Here is a 24,795-nt window from a genome sequence, read left to right on the forward strand (position 1 = left end):
CACTCGTCAGTAATCTTTAGGTACAAAACTAGCAAACCGAAAAAAATTAAGCAGGGGGTAACACAGAGTGGTGTCCTATCCCCGCATTCGTTTAATTATTATATTTCAAAGCTCGCTCAACCATCAAAGGGAGTCACTATTGTCTCTTATGCTGACGATTGCTCTATTATGCCGTCTGGGAATGGAATGGATGACTTGTGCTTAAAAGTAAACGATTATCTCTCCGATCTTTCTCGCTTCTTCACTGAAAGGAGCCTTACCCTCTCCCCTACGAAACCCTCGGCATCTTTATTCACCACCTGAACGAAGGAGGTCAGCCTGCAAATGGGTATTCACGTCGATGGCGAAAAAACTCCGACGGTGAATAACCCTAAAATCCTCGGAGTCACCTTCGACAGCCTGCTTTCCTTCTCGGCGAACACAACCGCAATTGCCAAAAGAGTACAGAGCTGCAACAATGTCCTCAATTCACTGGCTGGCAGCGCTTGGGGCAAAGACAAAGAAACGTTGTTGGCAACATACAAGGCCATGGCCGGCCGGTTCTATATTATGCAGCGCCCGTGTGGTCGCCGGGGACTAGCAGGACGCAGTGGATGAAGCTACAGACCTGCCAAAAGATGGACAGCGAATGAGTGCTTTCTGATGTCGCCCTAACACCACCTTCACGACGAGACCCAGATGCTCCCATCAAGGAGCATAACACAATGCTCTCCAAGCAGTTTCTTGAAGGGAGCCACAGGGAGAAGATCCCCCACCAAGGTACGTCAGGAGGAACTGACGCATGAAGTCCAGGGGTTCATTAAACAACCGCTTGACCCAACCGCATACAGATATCCCCTGAACGACATTCACAGGGAGTCGGTCTCAAGTTATGTAGACTCTCGACCTGTGAATGCCGTTCTGCGCACACAAACACCTGACGTGGACGGGACAGAACTTTGTCTGCCGCGGGAGACCCGCACCACAATAACTCTGGCTATTGCAGTAGGCTAAACTCATACCTGAGCAGAATAAACGAGGGTGTGCCCAACCAATACTCGGCATGCGGAGAGTCGTCACATGACTCACGGCATATCTTCGCATGCCCCAAGAACCTCACCCAGCTAACGTCCCGGTCCCTACGGAGTTACGCACTTCCTGGGCCTAACCTTAGCTGAAACAGACGACAACGTTGATGGATGAACCGACCCGAGCGGACTTTAGTAGCCGCTAAAAAACAACAACAACTAACGAAAGATCTTCTTAGCCCGAGATGTACAGCATGACTAAAAATAAAGGATTTCCCTATATAATCAAACGATGCGCAATATAAAAAATTCTAATACCCGCAATATATGTATCAATTACGGCTCTGGAACTCGTCCTTTCAGACCGACAGCCCAACGCGGAATCCAGTGTGCATGCGGCTCGGAAACTTGACCTTTCCGACCGTACACAGCCTATTGGATTGTAATTACTTAAATATAGATAAGCGAAGGCGCGGCCTGGAAACTAGTCCTTTCCACCCGCCCGGCCAGTGTGACTCTGGAACTCATACTTTCAGACCGCCTGCCCAGCACGATATCCAGCGATACCGCTGCTCGGAATCTCGTCCATTCCAACAGCCGCAACAATTGTAATAAATATGTATGTTAAAAAATAATATTTCTAAGCATTGGCGCAGATTTGAAAACCTACTGTTAGTTTCGAAAAAAAGATTCAATAAATCAATACATCCCTATAAACATTTTGGTGAACGTTCGAAAATGACCTTCGATATCCAATATGCATATCGAACTTAAAACTAACTCATAACCAACCTTAATTTTCCAACGTTCATAGTATATTGGTAATACACTCTACTAACCTATTCCACATTAGTTATAGAAGGTGAGACTGGAAACAGTATTTGTTTTCCAATGATTTTCGAATTCTTAACCAAGCCCAATGTTTATTGGGATATTATACAAAAAAAAGGATTAGTATTGATGCCGGTATGATCGCTGAAGTCTAGAGAAAGAAGTCTGATGCGGAGAGATGGTGATCGCCGAAATAGCAGCTATAACCGCTACCGCTACCGCTTAGACTTTGTTTTTTCCATCTTCTCTACAAAAACCAATCGTGGTATAAAGCTCCCAAAAACTTGCTGAAGTATTATTATTTTTAAAAAGAAAGTTGTTTGGTTTTTAATGAAATGAAAATATGATCTTAATAAATATTTCAAATTAATAACGAAAAGTTAATAACTAAATCAAAATTAGTAGGTATTTTCTCAAAAAAGGTTAATCAATCCTGAAGGTAAACATTCTAGTAGGCCTTGGTTCGGAACCATTCTACTTATAAGGCATTCATATGCGATCGCTCTGAAAGGCCTTAATCCAAATCATTCCAAAAACGTTTAATTGGATTATTGCAAAAACGGCTTCCGAGTGAATTGTTCTAGAAGCCTCCCAAAGCTGAAGCCTTGAGACTCTGGCCATTCCATACAAAAAATAATTAAGGCGTTTCTTTTATTTCTGCCACTAGTATTATGAACTTCTTTCAGCCACACAATACATATGTGGACTTAAGTTTTTTTTTGCATCGAGCTTTTTTCAACATGCCTTAAGTTACTTTATCAGATATGTACATGCTAAAGTATTGTTAAATGCTTATAAATTTAGCTACTGTCTTTTGTTTTGTTACTAATGAAATATTTTTCAACTTAAACAATAAAGTGGGTTTCATAACCATTTATTTATTATTTATTATATGGTATGACAGCTTCTCAAACTATATTGATGCAATTTTTTCACGTTAAGTTGTTGGAAAATAATGAATATCTAAATGCCGGGATTCATCCCGGGATCCCGGGATTGTATGAACGATGTCCCGAAAATCCCAGGATCGCAAAAATCGAAAAAATTAACATCCCTACTATGTATAGATGTATGTACATACGTTGGAGTATTGCGAATTCTGCTATTATAGTTTTCTTTGGTTTTAATGCGTATGTGGTGTAGACTAGAATTTCAAATGCTTTCATAAATATTTTTTAAATGATGTACATAAGTACATATGGTACCGGTGTAACCAAGTGTAACCAAGTGTATGCGTGCGCGCCTGTTCGAAATATTTTTGTTCTTGTCCTCTGTTGTGATTGTTATTGCAAAGTCACCACCACTGGTAGCAGCACCCTCGTGTGATTAGCACTACCCCAAAGTTCTACCGACTGACTGATTGCGTTCGAATTAATGCGTGTTGTTGTTTTTTCCTTTGCCGCACAATTTGGATTTTTGATATTATCCGGACGTTAGGAAAAAAATGCTATATCCACGCAAAAACACAGGTTTTAGAGAGCCAAATACAATACAACACACTTGAAGACGTTGATGGGCTGGGTAAATATTTTTATTCTCCATACAGTTACGCATTTTCACCCTTGTATAATAAAATGTATGAATGTCCATGTGTATGTAGAAACGCATGGCGCATACATACAGTAGATATTGATCTTCCAACAAATTCAGGTCCTGTGATATTCGAGAAATGGGTGAGTTGTCCTTTAAAGCTCCCAAGTTTTGACTTGCGTGATTAAATACAGGCGCATCAGCAAAAACATTTCAATTTTAGACATCCGCGGATGCGAATGCGGATGCGGATGTTTAAAAGCTAACATCCGCGGATGACGTCGATTGACACTGCACCTGTTGAGAGGACTTTCAGTTATATTTTTTTTTTGCGGTGCAATAACACCTTTCATCTTCACAATCTAGCATCATGAAAAGATCGTTGTTTAAACCGCGTTATTTTCCATAGAATTCTTTATTATCATTCTTTTGGTTGTTTCAAAATTTGGAGAACCTGTAAAGTCATCAGCGATTTTCGATTTTAGTTTTTGTAATTCATTTTTAGTCCTTTCTTATGTGACTGGTTTGAAAAATGTGTGCTTATAGTGAGGTTGTAAATAGGTGGATATGGGAAATAAAATGTGATGTTCTGGGAATGAAAATTTCGAAGAAAATTATGTTTGAAAGTCGTGGCTGCCAGCCGAATTAGTTTCAAATCTTGTTATTTTGTTAAAAAGGCACCCGGTTTTTTATAAATATTTAATAATATTTGGAATCACGGAATTCTTGAAATGGCTCACCTGTAATGAATAGCTTCTAACTAACTTTTTTTTTTTATTAGCTGAGATCCACTTTTCCTAATTGAAGGCAGTCACAATTACTTACTCACCGCTGTTAGTACCATATCAAATCCGTTTTGTTTTTTCATTCCATGTGCTCAATATGTTTTGATATTTTGAGGCAAATGTACACAAATTTTCAACATATCGTTAATATAGTATGGATAGGGCGCATTTCACATTGTGACTGAAATTCAAAAAAACCACAACTAACTAAAATCTTGTTATCGCATAAAACGACGTGGGGACTTATGATTCGATGAAATGCATCATAATCTATCAAAAAGTGAATTTTGGATTTTTAGTTAGTTACGGCTTTTTGTATTTCAGCGATGAGGTGAGTTACGCCCTTTACATACTGTACTAACGATATATTGCCACTGCTCAATAGATATTAAATTTACCTTTAATTGATTCTTATTTGATTTGTGAACTTGGCCGTCAACTTTTTCACATTCCATTTTATTTTTATTTTGCTACGTGCAAATTTTGACAATTATCACAAAATTAAAATAAATGTTGTTGTTTTCGATCACACAGAGGAATATTTGCGTTTTAAAACTAACGTTGTTCTGCTAAGTAATAAAAGAAAACACGGAACTTAATCATAATAAGTCGTTTTATGAACAAAAAATTATTACATTTATGTAGAAAAAAATTAGCGATGCATCCAGTTTTTTAATGTTCAATAGTTACATAATTCTTACCTAATTAAAGGTTATCTTTTACCGCGCAAATTGTCGATTCTCGTTATAGCTAGACGTTGAAAATTTCCGCTGGAAATACCTATTTAAGGATCTTACTCTTTGACTTTAAATTACAAAAGAGGGGGGATTTAGGGGGACAGTTTTAACGTAGAGATGCCACATGCCGAAGATATTAGCTAAAATTTTTATTTTGTTTGCCAGATATACGTTACATCAGTGCACTTGCACAATATTCGCATTCGCAAAAGCTCCGCATTGATTATTGCGAATGCGAAAGCGAATGCGAATGTTAAAATTAACGCGGAAGCTCCGCGGTTGCGAATGCGAATGCGAATATTCGCAACAACCCTGGTCTGTACATACATATGAGATCAAGAACAATCGTTGCCCGAAAACTCTGCACTGAGAAAAAAATACCAATCCTCTCTGTTTTAAACAAAAACACATGATTTGGCGCAAAAAACAACCGTCTGTTTACTTTGAACAGATTTCTTTTTGAAGATTTTTTCGTTTGAACACGATTTTGTTTTGCAGTTTACAGATGCTTTTTCGTCATTAAGAAAAACCGAAAAAAAAATAAATTTTCACCCCTATTCTGCAACACTTTCGTATTCGGATTTTGCAACGAATCGTAGGAATGGTATGCTGCAATGCGAATTGTATCTTCGTACTTTCGAAATTCGTAACAATGGCATGCCTAAAACGATCGAGTAAGCTTTTTTGCGTAATTTTGTACGAAAACAATTCTGTGTCCGAGGCGGGATAAAGGATGTAAATCGATGTGTGTTTGCAGGAAATATTAGTGGTGTTTATTTAAACAGATACATTTACCTTTCGCATATGGGCAAATCTAAAAAACAGGTAACCTTGGTGTTATTTAGCTTTATATTTTAGCACTGTTGGAAACTATATCAAGCTGGTTGCTTTTGGATATAATTCATTGACTTATACTTGAAGCCTCAAAAAAGATTTGGATCAATTTGCTGCATAACTTTTGAATTATAGGTGTTTAAATTAAAAAAAAATAATGAAAACAAGTGAATTTTTAATGTAATTTTTAAGAGGCTTTAGAGAGAGATTTAATGGGCATTTAGCACTTATGTGTATACTTCATATGTAGTAGGTAAGAAAAGTGTGCATTAAAAAATAACGAAATGGCAAGTAACTCAAAGTCTGTAACTCCACATTTCACCATTTTCAACATTTTCGGTTTATCGCGTATAGTTTTTGAAGCATTTAATTTTAAGAACTTTTTAAGTATGTATCGTATTCTACAAACAATTACGAATAATTTGACAACTTAGCAAGAGGTGTGCTTTCAGAATAAACTACGTTTTAAAGATAAAATATTCTGCGATCTCGAGCATAATTTTTATTCCAAAAATATCTTATTTGAAGGCACATTTGGAAAATACGTCGAAACGATCTAAATATTTTTATAACTAATAGTCCTTGTAACGTTGTATATACCTGTAAAATGCTTCAAAAAAATGTTCTCTAGAAGTGTGCGAAAACGCCGATTTAGTACTTTTAATTATTTTCCTTCTTATAGTCAGAATATTTCGAGCGTGGTATCAAATCAAATTTTTTTCGACAAAGGTTCTGATAGTTGCTCTTACTTGATTGGAGCCTACTAAATTCAATCGCGTCCCCAGTTTTTCCCGATTGTCTCCAGTTGCTTAAACNCTCTGTTTTAAACAAAAACACATGATTTGGCGCAAAAAACAACCGTCTGTTTACTTTGAACAGATTTCTTTTTGAAGATTTTTTCGTTTGAACACGATTTTGTTTTGCAGTTTACAGATGCTTTTTCGTCATTAAGAAAAACCGAAAAAAAAATAAATTTTCACCCCTATTCTGCAACACTTTCGTATTCGGATTTTGCAACGAATCGTAGGAATGGTATGCTGCAATGCGAATTGTATCTTCGTACTTTCGAAATTCGTAACAATGGCATGCCTAAAACGATCGAGTAAGCTTTTTTGCGTAATTTTGTACGAAAACAATTCTGTGTCCGAGGCGGGATAAAGGATGTAAATCGATGTGTGTTTGCAGGAAATATTAGTGGTGTTTATTTAAACAGATACATTTACCTTTCGCATATGGGCAAATCTAAAAAACAGGTAACCTTGGTGTTATTTAGCTTTATATTTTAGCACTGTTGGAAACTATATCAAGCTGGTTGCTTTTGGATATAATTCATTGACTTATACTTGAAGCCTCAAAAAAGATTTGGATCAATTTGCTGCATAACTTTTGAATTATAGGTGTTTAAATTAAAAAAAAATAATGAAAACAAGTGAATTTTTAATGTAATTTTTAAGAGGCTTTAGAGAGAGATTTAATGGGCATTTAGCACTTATGTGTATACTTCATATGTAGTAGGTAAGAAAAGTGTGCATTAAAAAATAACGAAATGGCAAGTAACTCAAAGTCTGTAACTCCACATTTCACCATTTTCAACATTTTCGGTTTATCGCGTATAGTTTTTGAAGCATTTAATTTTAAGAACTTTTTAAGTATGTATCGTATTCTACAAACAATTACGAATAATTTGACAACTTAGCAAGAGGTGTGCTTTCAGAATAAACTACGTTTTAAAGATAAAATATTCTGCGATCTCGAGCATAATTTTTATTCCAAAAATATCTTATTTGAAGGCACATTTGGAAAATACGTCGAAACGATCTAAATATTTTTATAACTAATAGTCCTTATAACGTTGTATATACCTGTAAAATGCTTCAAAAAAATGTTCTCTAGAAGTGTGCGAAAACGCCGATTTAGTACTTTTAATTATTTTCCTTCTTATAGTCAGAATATTTCGAGCGTGGTATCAAATCAAATTTTTTTCGACAAAGGTTCTGATAGTTGCTCTTACTTGATTGGAGCCTACTAAATTCAATCGCGTCCCCAGTTTTTCCCGATTGTCTCCAGTTGCTTAAACTTTAACTATTTTATAAAAAAAACTCCCTCCGTTTTGAAGATATTTTACTACAATTTTGCACACACTTGTATTTTAACATTTCCTTCACCATCTCATAAAATCATCGAATTCGGTTTACTCTAAAATATAGCTCCCATACAACTGATTGACCAGAGACGTTGTTTTGCGTTATAACTCCTCCAATTAAGCATGTAAAAATTTAGTATAGGTTCACTTTAACATATAGCACGCATACAATTTATTATTCAGATATGAAATTAGAGTTATAGCGCAAAAACACATATCTGAGTAATCAGTTGTGTTGGAGCTATACGTTAAAGTGCAACCATTTCGATAATTTTAAGGAATAATTAAGGTAATATTAAAAAACCGTTATGTGCAAAAGTTTAGTAAAATAAATTCAAAACTGATGGAGTAATTTATAAAATAGTTAAAATTTAATCAAATTTTCAAATACCGTTATCTCGAAAACCGGAGCCAATCTGGTAAAACGGGAGATGCCATTGAATTTAGAACGTCCCAATTAAGTGAGTTCAACTTTCAAAATCTTTGCTCAAATTTTACAACTTGAACAACGTAATTTGAACCCAGCTTATTCTTTTGTTTTCTATTTCATGTTTATTCCTCGTCTAACTTTTGAAGCACTTGATGAAAATGAATTACACTTATATTAATCGATTCATTAAGAGAGTACGAATAAAATTATATATAAAACAGAGGTGTGCTCACAAATTTAAAAACAAAAATTTTTTTTTGGAGAGTGTACCTATTTTTTAGATTTGCCCATATACGTATATTTTTATCCACTGCTTTATATAAACGAGCAAAAAAGAATCTTTGTTGCCCCTTATCGAGAAACTTGGGTCCGGTTTAGTTATTTGTACAATGATTTTCGGTTCTTGTGTCCAAACGCAAAACCCGAATCTAAAAACTTTTAACATACACGTTTAATCAAAGGATTAAACCTTTATTTAAAATAAATGTTTCAAATTATTAATAAATTCGGTTTGCACTACGCACTTTTATGCAAATTTCGATGTGGGTTCTGCGCAAAAATACTGTGATATGCACAAGAAATATTGTATACCTTTTACATGCGGAAGCCCCTCTTCTCCGGCAACACAGAAAGGAGAATTCCACTTAGTAGGTGTTATAATCCCTAAGCGCGACCGAAGGCAGAAGCAAGCGCAACAGGTGGTGGACCTAACAAAATTCATGTTTTCAATGGCTTGGAAGAAGCAGTTATTGTATTAACTGGATTGGGAACCAGTTCTGCAGGCATAGGAGGAGTTCTGGCTTGTTGTTCAACAATTCAACCAGAAGATGACATAGATGCGCCCATGGTTACTATGCCCGGCAGCTCCGCATACCTTTGTGAGTCCATTGCACCCAGAAAAAGGTTTAGTTATAATAACCAAGATTTGGTTATAGTGATCAAGTGGCATAGTTGGATATGGCGAAATAAATATATAGTTCACGAAAGTCTGCAATTTACTTAAGACTTCTAGTTGGGACAAATGTATATTTGTTAATAATTACAAAACGACTACCTTGATTGGACAATATTGTTAGTTGAATAAAATCATTGTTGAGCAAATATAAACAATGCTTTGGTTGATACAAGATTTTAATTAATTTTGTGAACTTGCCGTAGACTTGAATTAGCTAACCGTTTATTATTGGGAAAAAAGTTTCAGTTTGACACAAATAAAAATTTACTCGATGTTTGTTGTGTTTACTTTCTTCTTTTATTTGCATATATTAAGCATAAAAATACGTACATATTTACATAAGTTAGTTACTAAAGTAAATAATACATATGTATATGGTGGTAAGAATTTCCTAAAAAACAACGATGAAACAGGAACAGTCGTGCGAAAACCCAGGTCAATATCTGCTGGAAGTATACTGCTTTGCTTTTTCCTTAGCTAAATAGACACTTTCAAATTATAATTCACATGAATTATATATCCACTGAAAAACCCCGGTTGGCATCAAACTTTATATTTTTAATTAAACTTTAAACTATGCGCGCACCGAAACAACTCGCGATGATAGCAAAACTGAAACTGAGACAAACAAGTATGGGCATGTCATAGCACACATGGCGCAGCGATCGACATGCCATAGCTTACTGAGCGCTCTGGGACCACATGCGTGTTTCACCCATATACGAACAGCGGTAGCGGAGCAATGATTTCCACGCACAATGCAATGGTCGGCATACTAGCGCATTCAAACGATTCAATAAGTGGGACTGTGTGCATTGCTCAGCTGGCGCTCTTCGTATGTGCTCAGAGAGCGCTCAGCATTCTTTAGGGGTGGCTCACAAGCATGAATATGTTCCACTCTCAAACCAAATCGTGGTTGCCTCAACTAAGATTTGGTAACTATGACTAAACCACGTGTTGAAAGAAAGCTTATCTGCATTAGCAGAGCTTAATAACATCCTTTTATGAACCATACGTTAAGTTGAATGGAATTTGTAGAAATATGCTTCAAAGAAATATTTATTAGTATTAACCAAACCCTTCAACTAAATTAACGATTTGTTACAACCTAGATTAATATTACAAGCTTTAATATATTTAGTTATAATAACCAATCGATGGTAATAGTTCCCAATCCTTGGTAACAGTTCCCAAATATTGTCAAAATTCGGGAACTAAATATCTTTAGTTGTCGAAACTAATCCTTTTTCTCAGTGTGCCATAGCGCGCTCTTACTCCGCTGCTATAACTGCAAATGCATCAGAATCCATAATTTTCCTCAAAATATTTAAAATCAATCAATTTTACTATAAACAAGCACATGATGAGTGTTTTTTTAATTCCTTTCCACTTTGTTTTTCTTCATACAGCTGAGTTCGAAAAACAACTGATACCTGGAATGCTGCACATTTTTCCGCAAGGGTTGAAGCATGTCAATTTTTCTTTTTCCGTAACGTAGCTAAGAATTGCGAATTACGAAAATTCGGGTTCTAGAATAAGGGTGTTCATGTTCCGCCTAATGAGATTTGAACCTGAGAACTCTTAGCAGCAACCAATTGTAATTTAAATAAAGCGAAATTACCTGACGGGCACATTTGCACAAATTTGTTTTTGCTATTTACAGAGTGGTGTCGCTTGGAAATTTTTTATTGGACTGAAGTCATTCTCTATAAAAAATTTCTAGACAACACCATTTTATGATCTGTCGAGCAAACTATTCACAAATTACGGAGTGCTGTTGTTTGAAATTTTATTATTGGATTGAAGTGATTCTTGATGAAAATATCTAGAAAAGACCGCTCTATGAGCATTCAAAACTGTTTAGGTATGCCATTATTTGGTTATAGTTACCAAATCTGGCATTGGGAGAAATAAATATATTTAGCTGAAACTACTTAAATATTTTTCTCTAAACAAAAGACTTGGTAACCAATCATTTATTGAGAGACAATATATTTATTTGACATACATAACTAAATTCTACTTGTCGACTTCAAAGCCGTTGCCGACAGCACAAAAAGCAGCTGTCTTTATGCCGCGATGTCTGAATTTGGTATCTCCGCAAAACTACACTGAGAAAAAGGATTAGTTTCGACAACTAAAGATATTAATTTCCCCGAATTTTGATAATATTTGGGTACTGTGACCAAGGATTGGGAATTATTATTATGGGTTGGTAATTATAACTAAGTATATTAAAGCTTCTAATATTCATCTCGATTGTACCAAATCGTTAATTTAGTTGAAGGGTTTGGTAAATAATAATAAATATTTTTTTAAGCATATATCTACAAATTCCATTCAACTTAACGTATGGTTCATAAAAGGATGTCATTAAGCTCTGCTAATACAGCTAAGCTTTCTTTCAATACATGGACTAATCATAGTTGCCAAATCTTAGTTGAGGCAACCAAGATTTGGATTTAGAGCGGAACATATTCATGCTTGTGAGCCACCCCTAAATAATGCTCAGCGCTCTCTCAGTACATGCGTGTTTAACATACGAAGGGCGCGAATGCACACAGACCCACTTATTGAATCGTTTGAATGCGCTAGTATGCCGACCATTGCATAAAAACGATTCAATGAATGAGACTGTGTGCGTGGAAATCATTGCTCCGCTACCGCTGTTCGTATATGGGTGAAACACGCGTGTGGACACAGAGCGCTCAGTAAGCTATGGCATGTCGATCACTGGATAGGTAGAGAAAGAAAAGTGTGTGCTATGACATGCCCAGACTTGTTTGCCTCAGTTTCAGTTTTGCCTAGGGATAATCGATACCATCAGGGTATTACTCAAATCAGTACTTGTACTTGTATCAAGCAAGGTATCGATACCTACTCAGTATCGGAAAGGTATCGAGTACTTGTACATAGAACGACGATTTTGCAAATTTTTCAAAGTTATTGAATTTTTTTCACAAAAAATATGCTTTTTTACAAGATTATTTATCTTCTAATATTTTTTCATACAAAAACAATAGAATACATTTTTTACCAGACTAATATATAATGTTTTTTCGTATAAAATAAGTTTGAGAAAATAACTCCTATTTTGTTATATTTGCCCAAAAAATCAACTTTTCCAAATGTTTTCCTGAAAGGCGAGATTTTGATGTACGGGCATTTTCTGAAATTCGAAACTTTGAACTTGACTCGATTTGCCAACTATTTTTTAATTGTATCTAATGAAAAGAAAGAATATTCTAATTGAAAACCGTAAAAGAAGCAGCAGCGATATGAAATAAATCATTTTAATGAGAGACTTGTAAATTTTTGGGTTAAAAACCATCGAGAAAATTATCGAAATCGAGTCGATTTCCAATTTTCGAATTTTAGAACATGCCTGATAGTTGTACCTGTTTTTTTAGAAAAGCCTCTAGCAAGGGACAGATGACCCAACAACCGTTATGTATAGACGGGCTTGCTTATATAGCTGCAGAAATGTAGTGCGCATATCTTCCCATTCCTCTAATGGGTTGCTTTTCAAAAAAGATGAAGCATATTAAGTTTTGCGCTTCCGATACATGTACTTTTTTTCGATACCTACTTGGATCGCAGTAAAAAGTATCGAGTAAAAAACTACTTGGTAAATTGAGAAAAGTATCGAGTATGTACTCGGATTTACTTGTATCGATTTATCCCTAGTTTTGCCATCGCCGCGAGTTGTTTCGGTGTGCGCATAGTTATTAAAAAATATAAAGTTTGATGCCAACCGGGGTTTCTCAGTGGATATATAATTCATGTGAATTATAATTTGAAAGTATCTATTTAGCAAAGGAAAAAGCAAAGCAGAAGTATACTTAAACCAGCACTTCCAGCAGATATTGACCTGGGTTTTCGCACGACTGTTCCTGTTTCATCGTTTCTTTTTAGGAAATTCTTACCACCATATACATATACACTAGTAACTATTTATGTAAATTTGTACGTTTTTTTTAAACTTAATATATGCAAATAAAAGAAGAAAGTAAACACAACAACCATCGAGTAAATTTTTATTTGTGTCAAACTGAAACTTTTTTTCCAATAATAAACGGTTAGCTGATTCACGTCTACCGCAAGTTCACAAAATTAATTCAAAACTTGTATCAACCAAAGCATTGTTTATACTTGCTCAAAAATGATTTTATTCAACTAACAATATTGTCCACTCAAGGTAGTTGTTTTGTAATTATTAACGAATATACATTTGTCCCAACTAGAAGTCTCAACTAAATTGCAGACTTTCGTGAACTAGATATTTATTTCGCCATATCCAACTATGCCACTTGGTCACTATAACCAAATCTTGGTAATTATAACTAAACCTTTTTCTGAGTGTAATGCAGCTGTGTAAATTGGTGTTGAGCAATACCACCAACTGCGTTTGATTCCAAACGAGGTTTAAGACAAGGAGACTCCCTTTAGAGCGTCTAGTCTAATGATGGAGACGATAACAATGCCCAACAAGCTTCCGATTTTCAGATGCCGAAAAACGCATTTTTAGGCATTTTCGAGCCTTTATAAAACAATAAACAAGCAGTAAGCAGATAAAGGCCGTTAACCTTTTAACCAAAATTTATTAATTTTGAGTATTAAAAGGCAGTGTTTAGGCATTCATATCCTCCCACACAGACAGATATATTACATCAATTTATTGTTTTACAGAGGCTCAAAAATGTCCAAAACCGCTTTTTGGTACCTGTAAACATAAGTTGCTCGAAAACTAGAGCCGATCTAATATCTTTAGGGTCAGATTCGGATTCTACGGAAAAGATCCTATAAGAATCGGCTGTAATATTTGAATAAATATAACATTGTTTAGATTATGTTGGCTGTGTAATAAGAGCCGCAAAACTGAACTGCTCAGTCTTCACAAGAGCGTACAATTCCTGGCGTATACCGGCGTAAACACAAGGGCTACGTCTGTTCTGTCTTCTAGTAATTAGATAGCATAGGCGGAGTGCGTCATAGGCTTTGGTTATGAACGAGGCCAAAATGGACTATCTCCTGTCAACAGACAGAGCGTAATCGTCTCGGCACCCACATCACCTTTGACAATTACACGTTTGAAAAAGTTGATGACTTCGTTTATTTAGGAACCAGTATTAACAGCAATAATAATGTTAGCCTTTGAAATCCAAAGGATAATCACTATTGCCAACCAATGCTTCTTTGGACTGGCTAGACAATTGAGAAGTAAAGTCCTCCCTCATCGTACAAAAATCACACTTTATAAGTCACTCATAATTAGAGTGTCCAGATTGGGCGATTTAGCCCAATTTGGAGATTTTTCTTTGGATATTTGCACGTAAAATTTTAAGAAATCGCCTTAGCGATTTTTCCCCTTCAATGCAATTTTCAATTTATTAAGCACGCAGTCCTATTGGGAAATGTGTTAATACAAATATTTTTTAAAAGTATGAATATTTTAAAAGAAAATTTTTTGTAGATCACCATCATATAAGTGATTTGTGTTATTTATTATAACCATGAAGGCATTATATTCATTTTGGTGTTAAAAACTATGTTATAACAAGATCTCATTTTTAAAATAAAAGATTTTTTAGGCCGATTTCATGAATTTTATAAAAGAAACTTTGGCGCTTTTTTTCAGAAATGGCCCTTTTTTTAAACAATCTGGACACCCTGGTCATAATGCTCGTGCTGGTATATGGTGCAGAAGCATGGAAAAATATCTGATGAGGCGGCTTTTAGTGTGTTTCTAGAGAAAGATTCTGCGGAAGATTTACGGGCCTTTGCTTGTTGGCAATAGCTAATACTGCAGGCGATGGAACGATGAGCTGCATTAGTTTTATAACGATGCGGCGAACTAAAACCGCGGCTACGCTGGCTAGGTAACGTCGTACTAACGGACGGAAACTATCCGATTGTGAAAGTATTCAACGCGCGTGGCGTCAGTTGGCACAGAAGAGAAACGACTCGCGTGATTTGTTGGACTAAGCCAAAATCGCTTGGGCAGTTATAGCGCCAAACAAGAAGACCTAAGCTCTTTCCTTAGTGTATGGTAGACTGAAAGTGTAAAATATTTCTTGTTTTTCGTTTTGAGGAATATACCATGGAAGCGATCAAACCCTTTTTAGCTCTTATTAAGCCGTGTTAAGTTAATGAAACCTTTGGTCAATGATACTTTTTGATTTTTATGTATTGTGGAATGACTTTCCGTTATCAAATTTGGTTTTCGTTCTTAATTCAGAACGAGGAATGACACTGAATATAGCACAACGCCGAAACCGATTTATTTGCAAACCAAATTCGAAAAGGGCGGATGGAAAATCGTTCCATAATACATTAAACTTATGGGCTTACATAAATACTTACGAACTACATGTTAAATACATAACGCCCTTCACGACATTGTCTATGCCGATGAGGTAGTAATTTTACATCTGTGCTGATCAACATTTTGGTAAGTTTTCTAGGTAAGAAGGGCTGATTGCAGGAAAAACTAAGATTATGTTCTTTGGCGGTCAGGAATAGATTCCTTTGCTTTGAATTACCTAAGCTGAATAAACAAATCCTACGATTATCTGACCGAGCAAGTATTGGGAGTCATACTAAATCCTATGCAAAGTAGAAAAACAACTTAAGAGAGAGTAAATAAAGTGAGCGTGACCTTTTGCTTTTACTTGCGGTTTTTCTTTTGTGTTTTTGTTCCAAAAGTTGTACACCGAACCTGGTACGTCTGATAGTTAGGGGATTCACAAGACGCCTTAAATGTCTTAATATCTTAAAGACGTAAACTTTTTCAATATAAGCTCAACGTTAAAATGATCTTAGAGGATTTGTAGCTACGCCAAATGTTTGTATTGCTCTTGTCTTCGCAAAAATGAGCTTGTGTAAACCCGAAGGATGCGGCCCTAGAGAACAGCAGATGATATGGACGGAAAAAATATTTTTAATTAAATTTAATTGTTTGTATTATTTTTTTTTATATATAAAGAGAAATTTTTAAACCGTTTTCTGTAATTTCATCTCCCATTTCCTCAACCAACCAGTTTGCGATGAACGCTGAGCATGCACAAGCCATTCAAGCGGTATTCTTGCCTTGTTGATCGTTGCCATGTTTTGACACGTGTGTGTGCTGAACGACCTCTCAATGGACGCAGTTGAGTATGGCAAAGCTGAAAGTATTTGAATGCCTTCGTTAATCTGACATGTTTCCGTGGAAAGCAATTTCAAAGGGTGTAATAGCGATAAATAAAACGGTGGCTAGTTTTCGTCATGTCGATGAACTAATCACGGGAGACGTAATTCAATATTCAAGGATTTTTGTATTCGTTGCTGATTCTAAAAGCTGTAAAGAGTGATTGTCAACATATTTCGTGTATTCTGTGTCGAATCAAATCGGTTTTTGTTAATGTAGATTTAATAATAATAATATAGATTGGCGCTTACACATATGTTAGTGTTTGGCCGAGCTTCTCCTCCGACTTGTGGCGTGCGCCTTGATGTTGTCACACAAAGTGGAGGGACCTACAGTTTTACGCCGACTCCGAACGGCGATTGTATTTTTTTGAGAAGCTGTTTTTCATGGCATAAACACACTCGGAGGTTTGCCATTGCCTGCCGAGAGACGACCGCTGTTAAGAAAAAAATGTAGATTTGCGTAGGTATAAACAAGTTATATGATAATGTACTTGGAAGTGAAAAAGACAAGGATAATGAAGGCATCTTATGAGGCATCTTAGTTTTCGGCAGAAATATTCTGCGAAAGATTTACGGGCGTTTCTGTGCTGCCGATGGCAAACACAGAGGAAGAGGGAGGCCCCACTGCATTGGCCTTTTCAACAATTTTCAATTAACCGGGTTGAACGAATTCAAAAAGTGTTCTTAGGTATGCATTGCGGTCCTTACGGTTCACTGATCCTCTTCAACCATATTATGCTCGTTTACTTCTTTAAGTCTTAAACCCTTAGAAAGCAGAAAGTCAGTTCTTTCTTAAACATTTATTTATGGCATTATCCAGGGAGATTTTGATTGTGCTGCCCTTTTTATGGCATTAATAGTAGAACAAATTAGGCGATAAATGCACCGATTCCGCTATTAATGAATTTAACCAGACCTCATCTTTTGTCTAGCTTGATTTTTCTTTGCCTAAAGATGTTTTCATTGATCTTATGAAACTTTTATATAATCTTATTAAATTTTATTAGTGGTCTGTAAGAATTATTTGTTCACAGACTATGTATTAATGTCCTCAAAAAAAAAATTGTAATTCTCATTTATGATACAAAAGCCTGGGAAATAGTTTTCGATAAAGTACGTCCAATATATCATATACAATCTACAACGGTTTACTGTATGTTTCCACACAAAAAGACTAGGGCAGTTGTGCAAATAGTCTAGGATAATTGCATTAGCATTTGCAAATTTTTATGCTTGCTACCATGGCAACCTAATAGGGCATTCGCACGAGGCGATTTTACAGGCAACAAAAGTTGAATGAGAAGTTGAAAGTGAAAAAGTTGCCATCCCTATTCAGACGAGGCGAATTTCGATTCAACACGAATGGTTATTTACATTATTGAAAATCAATTTAAATCGCAAAATTGTATCAATTGGCGTAAAGTTGGTAAGCCAAGCGTTGGTAGAAGTGCTTTTAGCGAAGCTGAAAGATAAATTAAAAGTAAAAAAGTATGTATATATATAGTTTGTTGAAAGCGATTAGTTGAAAGGCCGTTCGAACGAGGCGATTTTTGCTTTCAACTAAAAGTTGCCTGAAAAATCGCCTCGTGCGAAAGCCCCATAAAGGTTATAACGGCACGTGGTTCAATAGAAAAAAGGCTTTCTGAGGCTCAATAGTTTACAGTAAGGTGCTATTACAGGGAACAATGCTTTTGCACCGAAGCTTAAGCGATGGCGGATACCTAAAGTTTACTCTGCAGAAGCTGCAGCGATGAGAATGAGCTGGAATCAATTAACCACGTTCGATGGAACTCAATAACCTCAATACCTCAATACCACTCTTCTTTATCATTCTCGCAGAGATAATGGACGTTTAACTCTTGATGGTTTGTTTATTTCACTAATTTTTGTTTATTTCAAATAATATTTTGACATGAGTTGCGGAGAAGTGAAGAACTTCGTACGTGTTCAATCTCCAAGAATTGGGCTAATACTATTTAAAGTTTAAATTGCAAAGAAAACTATGTCGAATTTTCATTAACAGGTTCCCTGTCCTCATCCAAGACATCTTTTTTCATGGCATACGTCCTCCGTTCTTTCCAGGATTCTTTATCTGATTTGATATTATTTGCATATAAAAATATCCAAAGAGCGTAGATTATATGCCCTTATGCAAAAAAAAATAAAATATTTAATTTCTCATTTATTATACATAAGGGAGGGAAATAGTTTTCGATAAGGTACGTCCTATGTATCATATTCAATCCACAACTGTTTTGTATGTTTCCACACAAAAACACTATAGTTTTTGCAAAATACCTAAAAATATGTATCTGAAGTCAGCATTGATTTTGCTCATATATGATGCATGGACTTGTGAGACAAGGTAAAAAACTGTTCCCATGAATCACTTGTGATTCATTGGACAGGAAACCTATAAAAATGCGTGTTTCACAATTTTTGTTAGTATCTGATATAAATTATTTAAATATATTTATACAATAATATGTATGCAAAAATTATATCTGTACAATAAGTACAACTTACATGCTGTTCGATGTATTCCAATGCATGTAGAATGTTTTTGCACAATTCGATACGGTGGAAAGTAGTACCGTTTCTAAACAAATGAGCGTCAATAACGTAAAGAACGACGTGGCACCTAAACTTGGTAGCAACCGGAATTTTGTACGCGACGATGAGCTGCTCGATGAATGCACAGGCAATATGGCTTCAGCAGCTACTTTATAGCGCGCTACCGTCGCTCCTGCTGTAGGCGCCGCTGCTGCTGAAGTTAGTGTTGCTGTTGCTGTAATTGACTGCTCTTGCAGTCTATTCACTGATTTAGCATTTTTCGTTGTTCTTCTTGCTATTTCTGGCGCTGATTTAACTCCTTCCATCGATAACTTTGATGGCGAAGTGATATCTTCTACAGAGTTCCGCAATAGTGTTACAATTTGCTGCCAAGCCTTTGGGAAAACCAGGAATTCTAATAACGCTGGCGCCAAAGACGCCACCTCGACTGGCGTCGTCGACATTGTTTCCAATAATGGATTTGTTAAAAACGTTTCCGAAGTTTGCGGTGATGCACTCACCCACGTCGCTGTTGTTATTTTTTGCGTCGATGGTGTATCTGGTAATGTCGCCATTGGCTTTGGCGCATCAGCTGCTGCAATTCCTGGCGCTATTGCTGATGTGCTTCTAACTTGGCTGCGATAAGTTCTGCTATTACGACACTTAGTCTTATGATGACTATCACTTTGTCGGGGTTTATTAGAAAAGAGCGCCGATGTTGGTAGATCGGACGCTCCATCGGCATTATCGTGAGCATTATCAGGACCGCACTTTGACATGTTTGGCATTGCAGCTGCTATAATTCGTTCCTCACTTTGCCGTTGAAATGATTTTGTCGAGCTTTTACTACTCTCTAAATTGCAGGACACCAAATACTCCGATGCTTGGTTAAGCCGAAGTAACCTCTTTCCCCTCTTTTTACCCCGCATTTTTGCATCATTTTCGTTATTAACACCGCTGCCGAACCCATAAAAAATCTCGAATCCAAGCGCTTTGTTGGCAGTGCTTCGTTTTTTGAGCTGGCTTTTTGCCAGAATTGTGTGGCTACTTTCCTTGCTTTTGATGCTGAATTGACTACAATTAGTGCTTGTTGCGTAAACATGATCAAAGCTTTTTGTACGTTCCTGGCATGACGGTGAGTGAGAATTTTTTTCTTTTTGCGGCAAAATATTATTTCCATATGTCGGCATTGAAATCAATAAGTCTTCTAGCAACTTATCCCTACCATCTTGAATTACCGGTTTGGTGTTTCTATCGCTCTTTTTCTTGCCAGAACTAGCTTTACACATGATTTCTACATTCATAGTTATTGATATTTTTGCGTTTACAAAATGGGCTGTGTGGATTGTTAGTATCTACAAACAGATTTGTCTACGCCCTGGGCTTGATGATTAAACATTGCGTGTTTGTGGCATCCATGTGAACTTAATCGTAAATTTTTTTTGTACTGATGTTGATTCAGTAACGTCGTTGTCTTGAAATATCTGCAAATAAAAGAAAAATAAGTTTTGTGAATTATGACTACAAACCCTTACAGAAGGATGAAGATCCCGTCAATTTGTCATATTTTAGTTTAGTTTTCCACCAATAGAGAGGATTTTAACCGAGATGAGCTCGTTTTTCTTTAAGATAGTCCGTCAATTGAGCTTTAATTTCACATTTTTTAATCTCTAGATTCTACATCCGAGCCTTCGCTTTTGTTGGAGGAATCTAAAATTATTTCTAGGTTGCTTATAAGACTTTTAGCAGTACTTGTTGAAGGACCATCAATGCTGCTTGATGTACTACTTAACCGTTTAGCGCCTGAAGCTAAAAGCCGGTTGTTGCCGATACTGTCTAAAATATATTATATTATACTAGAATTATCTAGTAAATTAATTTTATCGATAAATTAAAATGACTTCTACCACGAGTCGTAAGACGAGTTCTATAATTATGGATACATTCCTATGAAAATGATTTTATTTATTTAACTATGAAATTTGGTTGTATTTTTAAGACTATTCAGTCTTTTATAATACATCAGCGCGCATTGCGCCAATTGATTCGCCAATTGTACTTTAGTTAGTTCGTGCATAAAGTAGCTCAAAAGAAATTAATCAAGATCTCGTCACACGTCCTGGTTTTAATACCGTAAAGTATGTATAATTTACGATATCATATTCCGCAAATTGATTTAATTTAAGCTTACATATATCCATAATAGGAATCCCAGTGGAAATCGGTTGTATGCATTCTTGAAGGATGCTTGCGATATGAGTGAATTAGTGTGAACCATTCATGCGTAGTCATGAATTTCTACGAATAAATTAAAATTCTAGCGAATTGCAAGCGAATGTACGTTGTTGTTGTTTTACAGTGGCTACATACGACGAACATATTCGCGCACATGCGCGGCTTGCGGGTCATGTTCGTCGTTTGTAGGGCGGTTTGCGAGCATGCTCGCATGCTCGTCGTTTGTAGCGTGGTTTGCGAGCATCGCATTGGAAACAAAAACAATAACCTCACTTTGTGTTGATGCTTGCAGTGTGCACATCGCGGATAAATGCATCCAATCCATGTGCGTTAATTGAATTTTTGATAAATGAGGCTAAATTACTATATGTATATGTATGTACATACATATAAGTAAATTATAAATAAATTTAAGTAACACATACATAAAAACCCCTATGTCATAAGTATTTCAATTGCATCATCCGCGTCTTTCCTTTCCACGTTAACGCTTTGAGTACAAAATCACTTATGAGCCGCTCGCCGTCTGTAGCAAACGACAGCGAGCATGTTGGCGCACATGTGCGCGGATATGTTCGTCGTGTGTAGCCACTTTTAAGTACATTTCTTGATAAATTTGAAGTGGAATTTTTGTAATATTTTCAGTCTTGTACAAAAATTTTAGTGAACGGACGTGTTGTGCGATACTATTTTCAGCACAAACGAGCTTTTACAAGATATGCATTTGCATATGTAAGTGCTACTTGTTTGTATGTCCCCGTATATTAAAATGTATCAGAAAAGTAGCATTTACAAATGGGGATCTTGTAAGAATGCTTTAGTACTGTTCCATTAATGCATTTTTGTATGTTTGAAACATTAATACATACATATGCCTACAGCAGTAGTACAAGTGTATGATTAAGGTATGCATACGCTCTGAGAAACCACGCGTGTTAAATGGAAATGAAGGTTCATGCCACCAACAGCGATGTTGTATGCTTAAGATTTCTACTGGGATTTTAACATACATACATGTATAATTACATGTGTTGAAACTATGCAAAATAAACCTTGAATTCACACCCAGCTGGCGTAGTTCTTTATTCAAAATTATAAGAAAATCAGGGCGCTTTCGTTCCGGTGAGAAACTGTCTTAACACCGGTTATGGTCGGCACCCTGGTTAGACAGACTTAGAGCCCTTTCAACAATATTAGAGTGGACTCTATGCCCATGTACACATTTGCATTCGCAAAACATTCGTATCATTTGATGCGAATGCGAATTTGTAAAATGAAACGAATCATTCGCATAACGAATGCGAAAATATTCCCAACATCCATGGTTCATAGCCCGCTACATAAAAGCGGTAGCAGATCCTCGGTGGAGAACTATTGGGGCATAGCTACGCTCTCTGCAATTCCTAAATTATTTGCAGCAATTATTACAAATCAGTTGACGTATTCTATCTCCTCTACTATTTTATAATATCAACCTGGGTTTTGCAAAGGCAAATCAACCTCAACGAATTTACTTGAGTTTACATACAAGCTATTTATATCTCAAAAGCGTTTAGTGAAAACGTGGATGTTTTATATACCGACTTCAGTAAAGCATTTGACAAAGTATGTCACTCGTTGCTCATCTATAAACTTGATCTTCTTGGTCTTCAACCTAATTTTCTATGATAGATCACAAAGGGTAATGTTTAAAAATACTATTTGTGATGTCATTGATGTTACTTCAGGAGTCCCGTAAGGTAGCTACCTAGGCCTGGTTCTGTTCTTGCTTTTCATAAACGATATTTCTACAGATACAAAATTTTTTTAAAATTTTAATGTACGCAGATGATGTGAAACTTTATAAATCGTACGTGTCAATTAAATAAAATCCTTTGCTACAAACAGACTTAAAGAGCATGGCTAACTGGTGTAATGCAAATCGTATGCCTCTCAATCAAAGTGCTTTTGGCGAAGAGCTGTTCAGCCACTTTCTTATACAATAGATAACCACAACTTTGAACAGGTATACAATTTTGTGGACCTTGGTATCACAATGGATCCTAAACTTAATTTTAATCTTCACAATAATGTGACAGTCAACAATGCTAAAGGTGTTCTTGCAATTGTGAAACGATGGTCAAAAGAATTTAGTGACCCTTATATCACTAAACCCCTGTTTACAACATTAATTGGACCGATTCTGGAATACGTTTCGGTGGTTTGGAATCCAAGGTATTAAATTTACTCAGCCAAGTTAGAATCAATTCAAAAACAATTCCTACTTTTTGCTTTAAGAAATTTCCGATGGGATTCTCAATATAAACTTCTACCTTATACAAGTCGCTTAAAACTTATTAACCTTCCTACACTTGTCAGTCGCAGGTAAATGCTTGGTATAATTTTTATACGCGAGCGCACTTGTGCACAAGGGTATATTAACTTTGTTCACATAACGGTTGTTTATAACAGCCAAAACGAATCGAGATAGATTTAGACAAATGTATACTTAAATGCTCAGAATTAATAGAGAAGTCGATTAACCCATGTCTGTCTGTCCGTCCGTCTGTCCGTCTGTCCGTCCGTGTACATGATAACTCGAGCAAAAATTGAGATATCTCAACGAAATTTGGTGTGTAGGTTTCCATTTATCCAAGGTAGGTTAGTATTGAAAATGGGCGAAATTGGACTGTAACCACGCCCACTTCCCATATAACGGTAATTTTCAGAAATACGAAAACTGCGATATTTTAGTAACTACTGAGGATTATTCACTCAGAATTAATATTTACAATAAACTTTAGATGAAAAATAAGAATATTATATATTTTTGGAAAATGCGCGTAGCTACACCCACTTATGGTTATATGTGTATATCTTGATAATCGCTGCACGAATTTCCAAACTTGGCACAGTTATTGGCCTTGATACACCATACCAACTAGCCGAATATTTTTAAAATAGGACAATAACCACGCCCACATCCCATATAACGGTATTTTGGAGAAATACAAAATCTTCGATAAATCAGTAAATATTAAAGATAATTTATTCAAAATTGATGCTTGCAACAATTCTTTATCAAGAAATTCGCTTATTATAAAATTTTGGAAAATGGGCGTGGCACCGCCTGCTTATAATCACATATATGTATCTCGGTAACCGTTCTACCAATTTGTACCAAACTCGGTATGATTATTGTGCTTGCCACATAAAAGCAAAACGTTAAAAAGTATTGAAATCGGACTAAAATTACGGCTACTTTTCATATAACGGTGCATTTCAGAAATGCTTGAAACTTCAATATTTCGAAATTTAAGAACGCTAATTTGCTCAAAATTGGTACAATCCGGCTTACCATGTAGCGGTACCTTTCGGAAAGGTGAAAAACATATATTTAATACTTGCGACGGGTATATAGTGTTCGGCTCCGCCCGAACTTTGACTTTCTTACTTGTTATGGTTAAATTACTGACAGGCTGAATTTGAAGTCCGTCTCTTGTGGCTGATGTTAGCTGTAAAGTTCCCTCTCGTGTATCAAGACACTTTTGTCCCCTATTTCTGAAAGCTTCTAAAACTAGTTTT

The 24,795-nt window shown here is 36.1% G+C and overlaps 1 protein-coding gene across 10 annotated transcripts in view; it reads right to left on the reverse strand.

The window, feature by feature from the left end:
- The window catches only part of Ephrin (ephrin), a 276,024-nt gene that overhangs the window by 133,286 nt on the left and 117,943 nt on the right, over nucleotides 1-24,795 (reverse strand). For all 10 annotated transcript variants that reach the window (XM_017609859.1, XM_017609858.1, XM_017609856.1 and 7 more), the window contains one exon: nucleotides 18,970-20,480. In XM_017609859.1, the coding sequence (XP_017465348.1) occupies nucleotides 18,970-20,300 (1,331 nt within the window). In that variant the 5' untranslated portion in view covers nucleotides 20,301-20,480. The remainder of the gene's footprint in view (nucleotides 1-18,969; nucleotides 20,481-24,795) is intronic.

The sequence above is a fragment of the Rhagoletis zephyria genome, unplaced genomic scaffold (genome assembly GCF_001687245.7).
Source record: "Rhagoletis zephyria isolate East Lansing unplaced genomic scaffold, Rhagoletis_zephyria_1.1 Rzeph_scaffold_00260, whole genome shotgun sequence".
NCBI classification, from domain to species: domain Eukaryota; kingdom Metazoa; phylum Arthropoda; class Insecta; order Diptera; family Tephritidae; genus Rhagoletis; species Rhagoletis zephyria.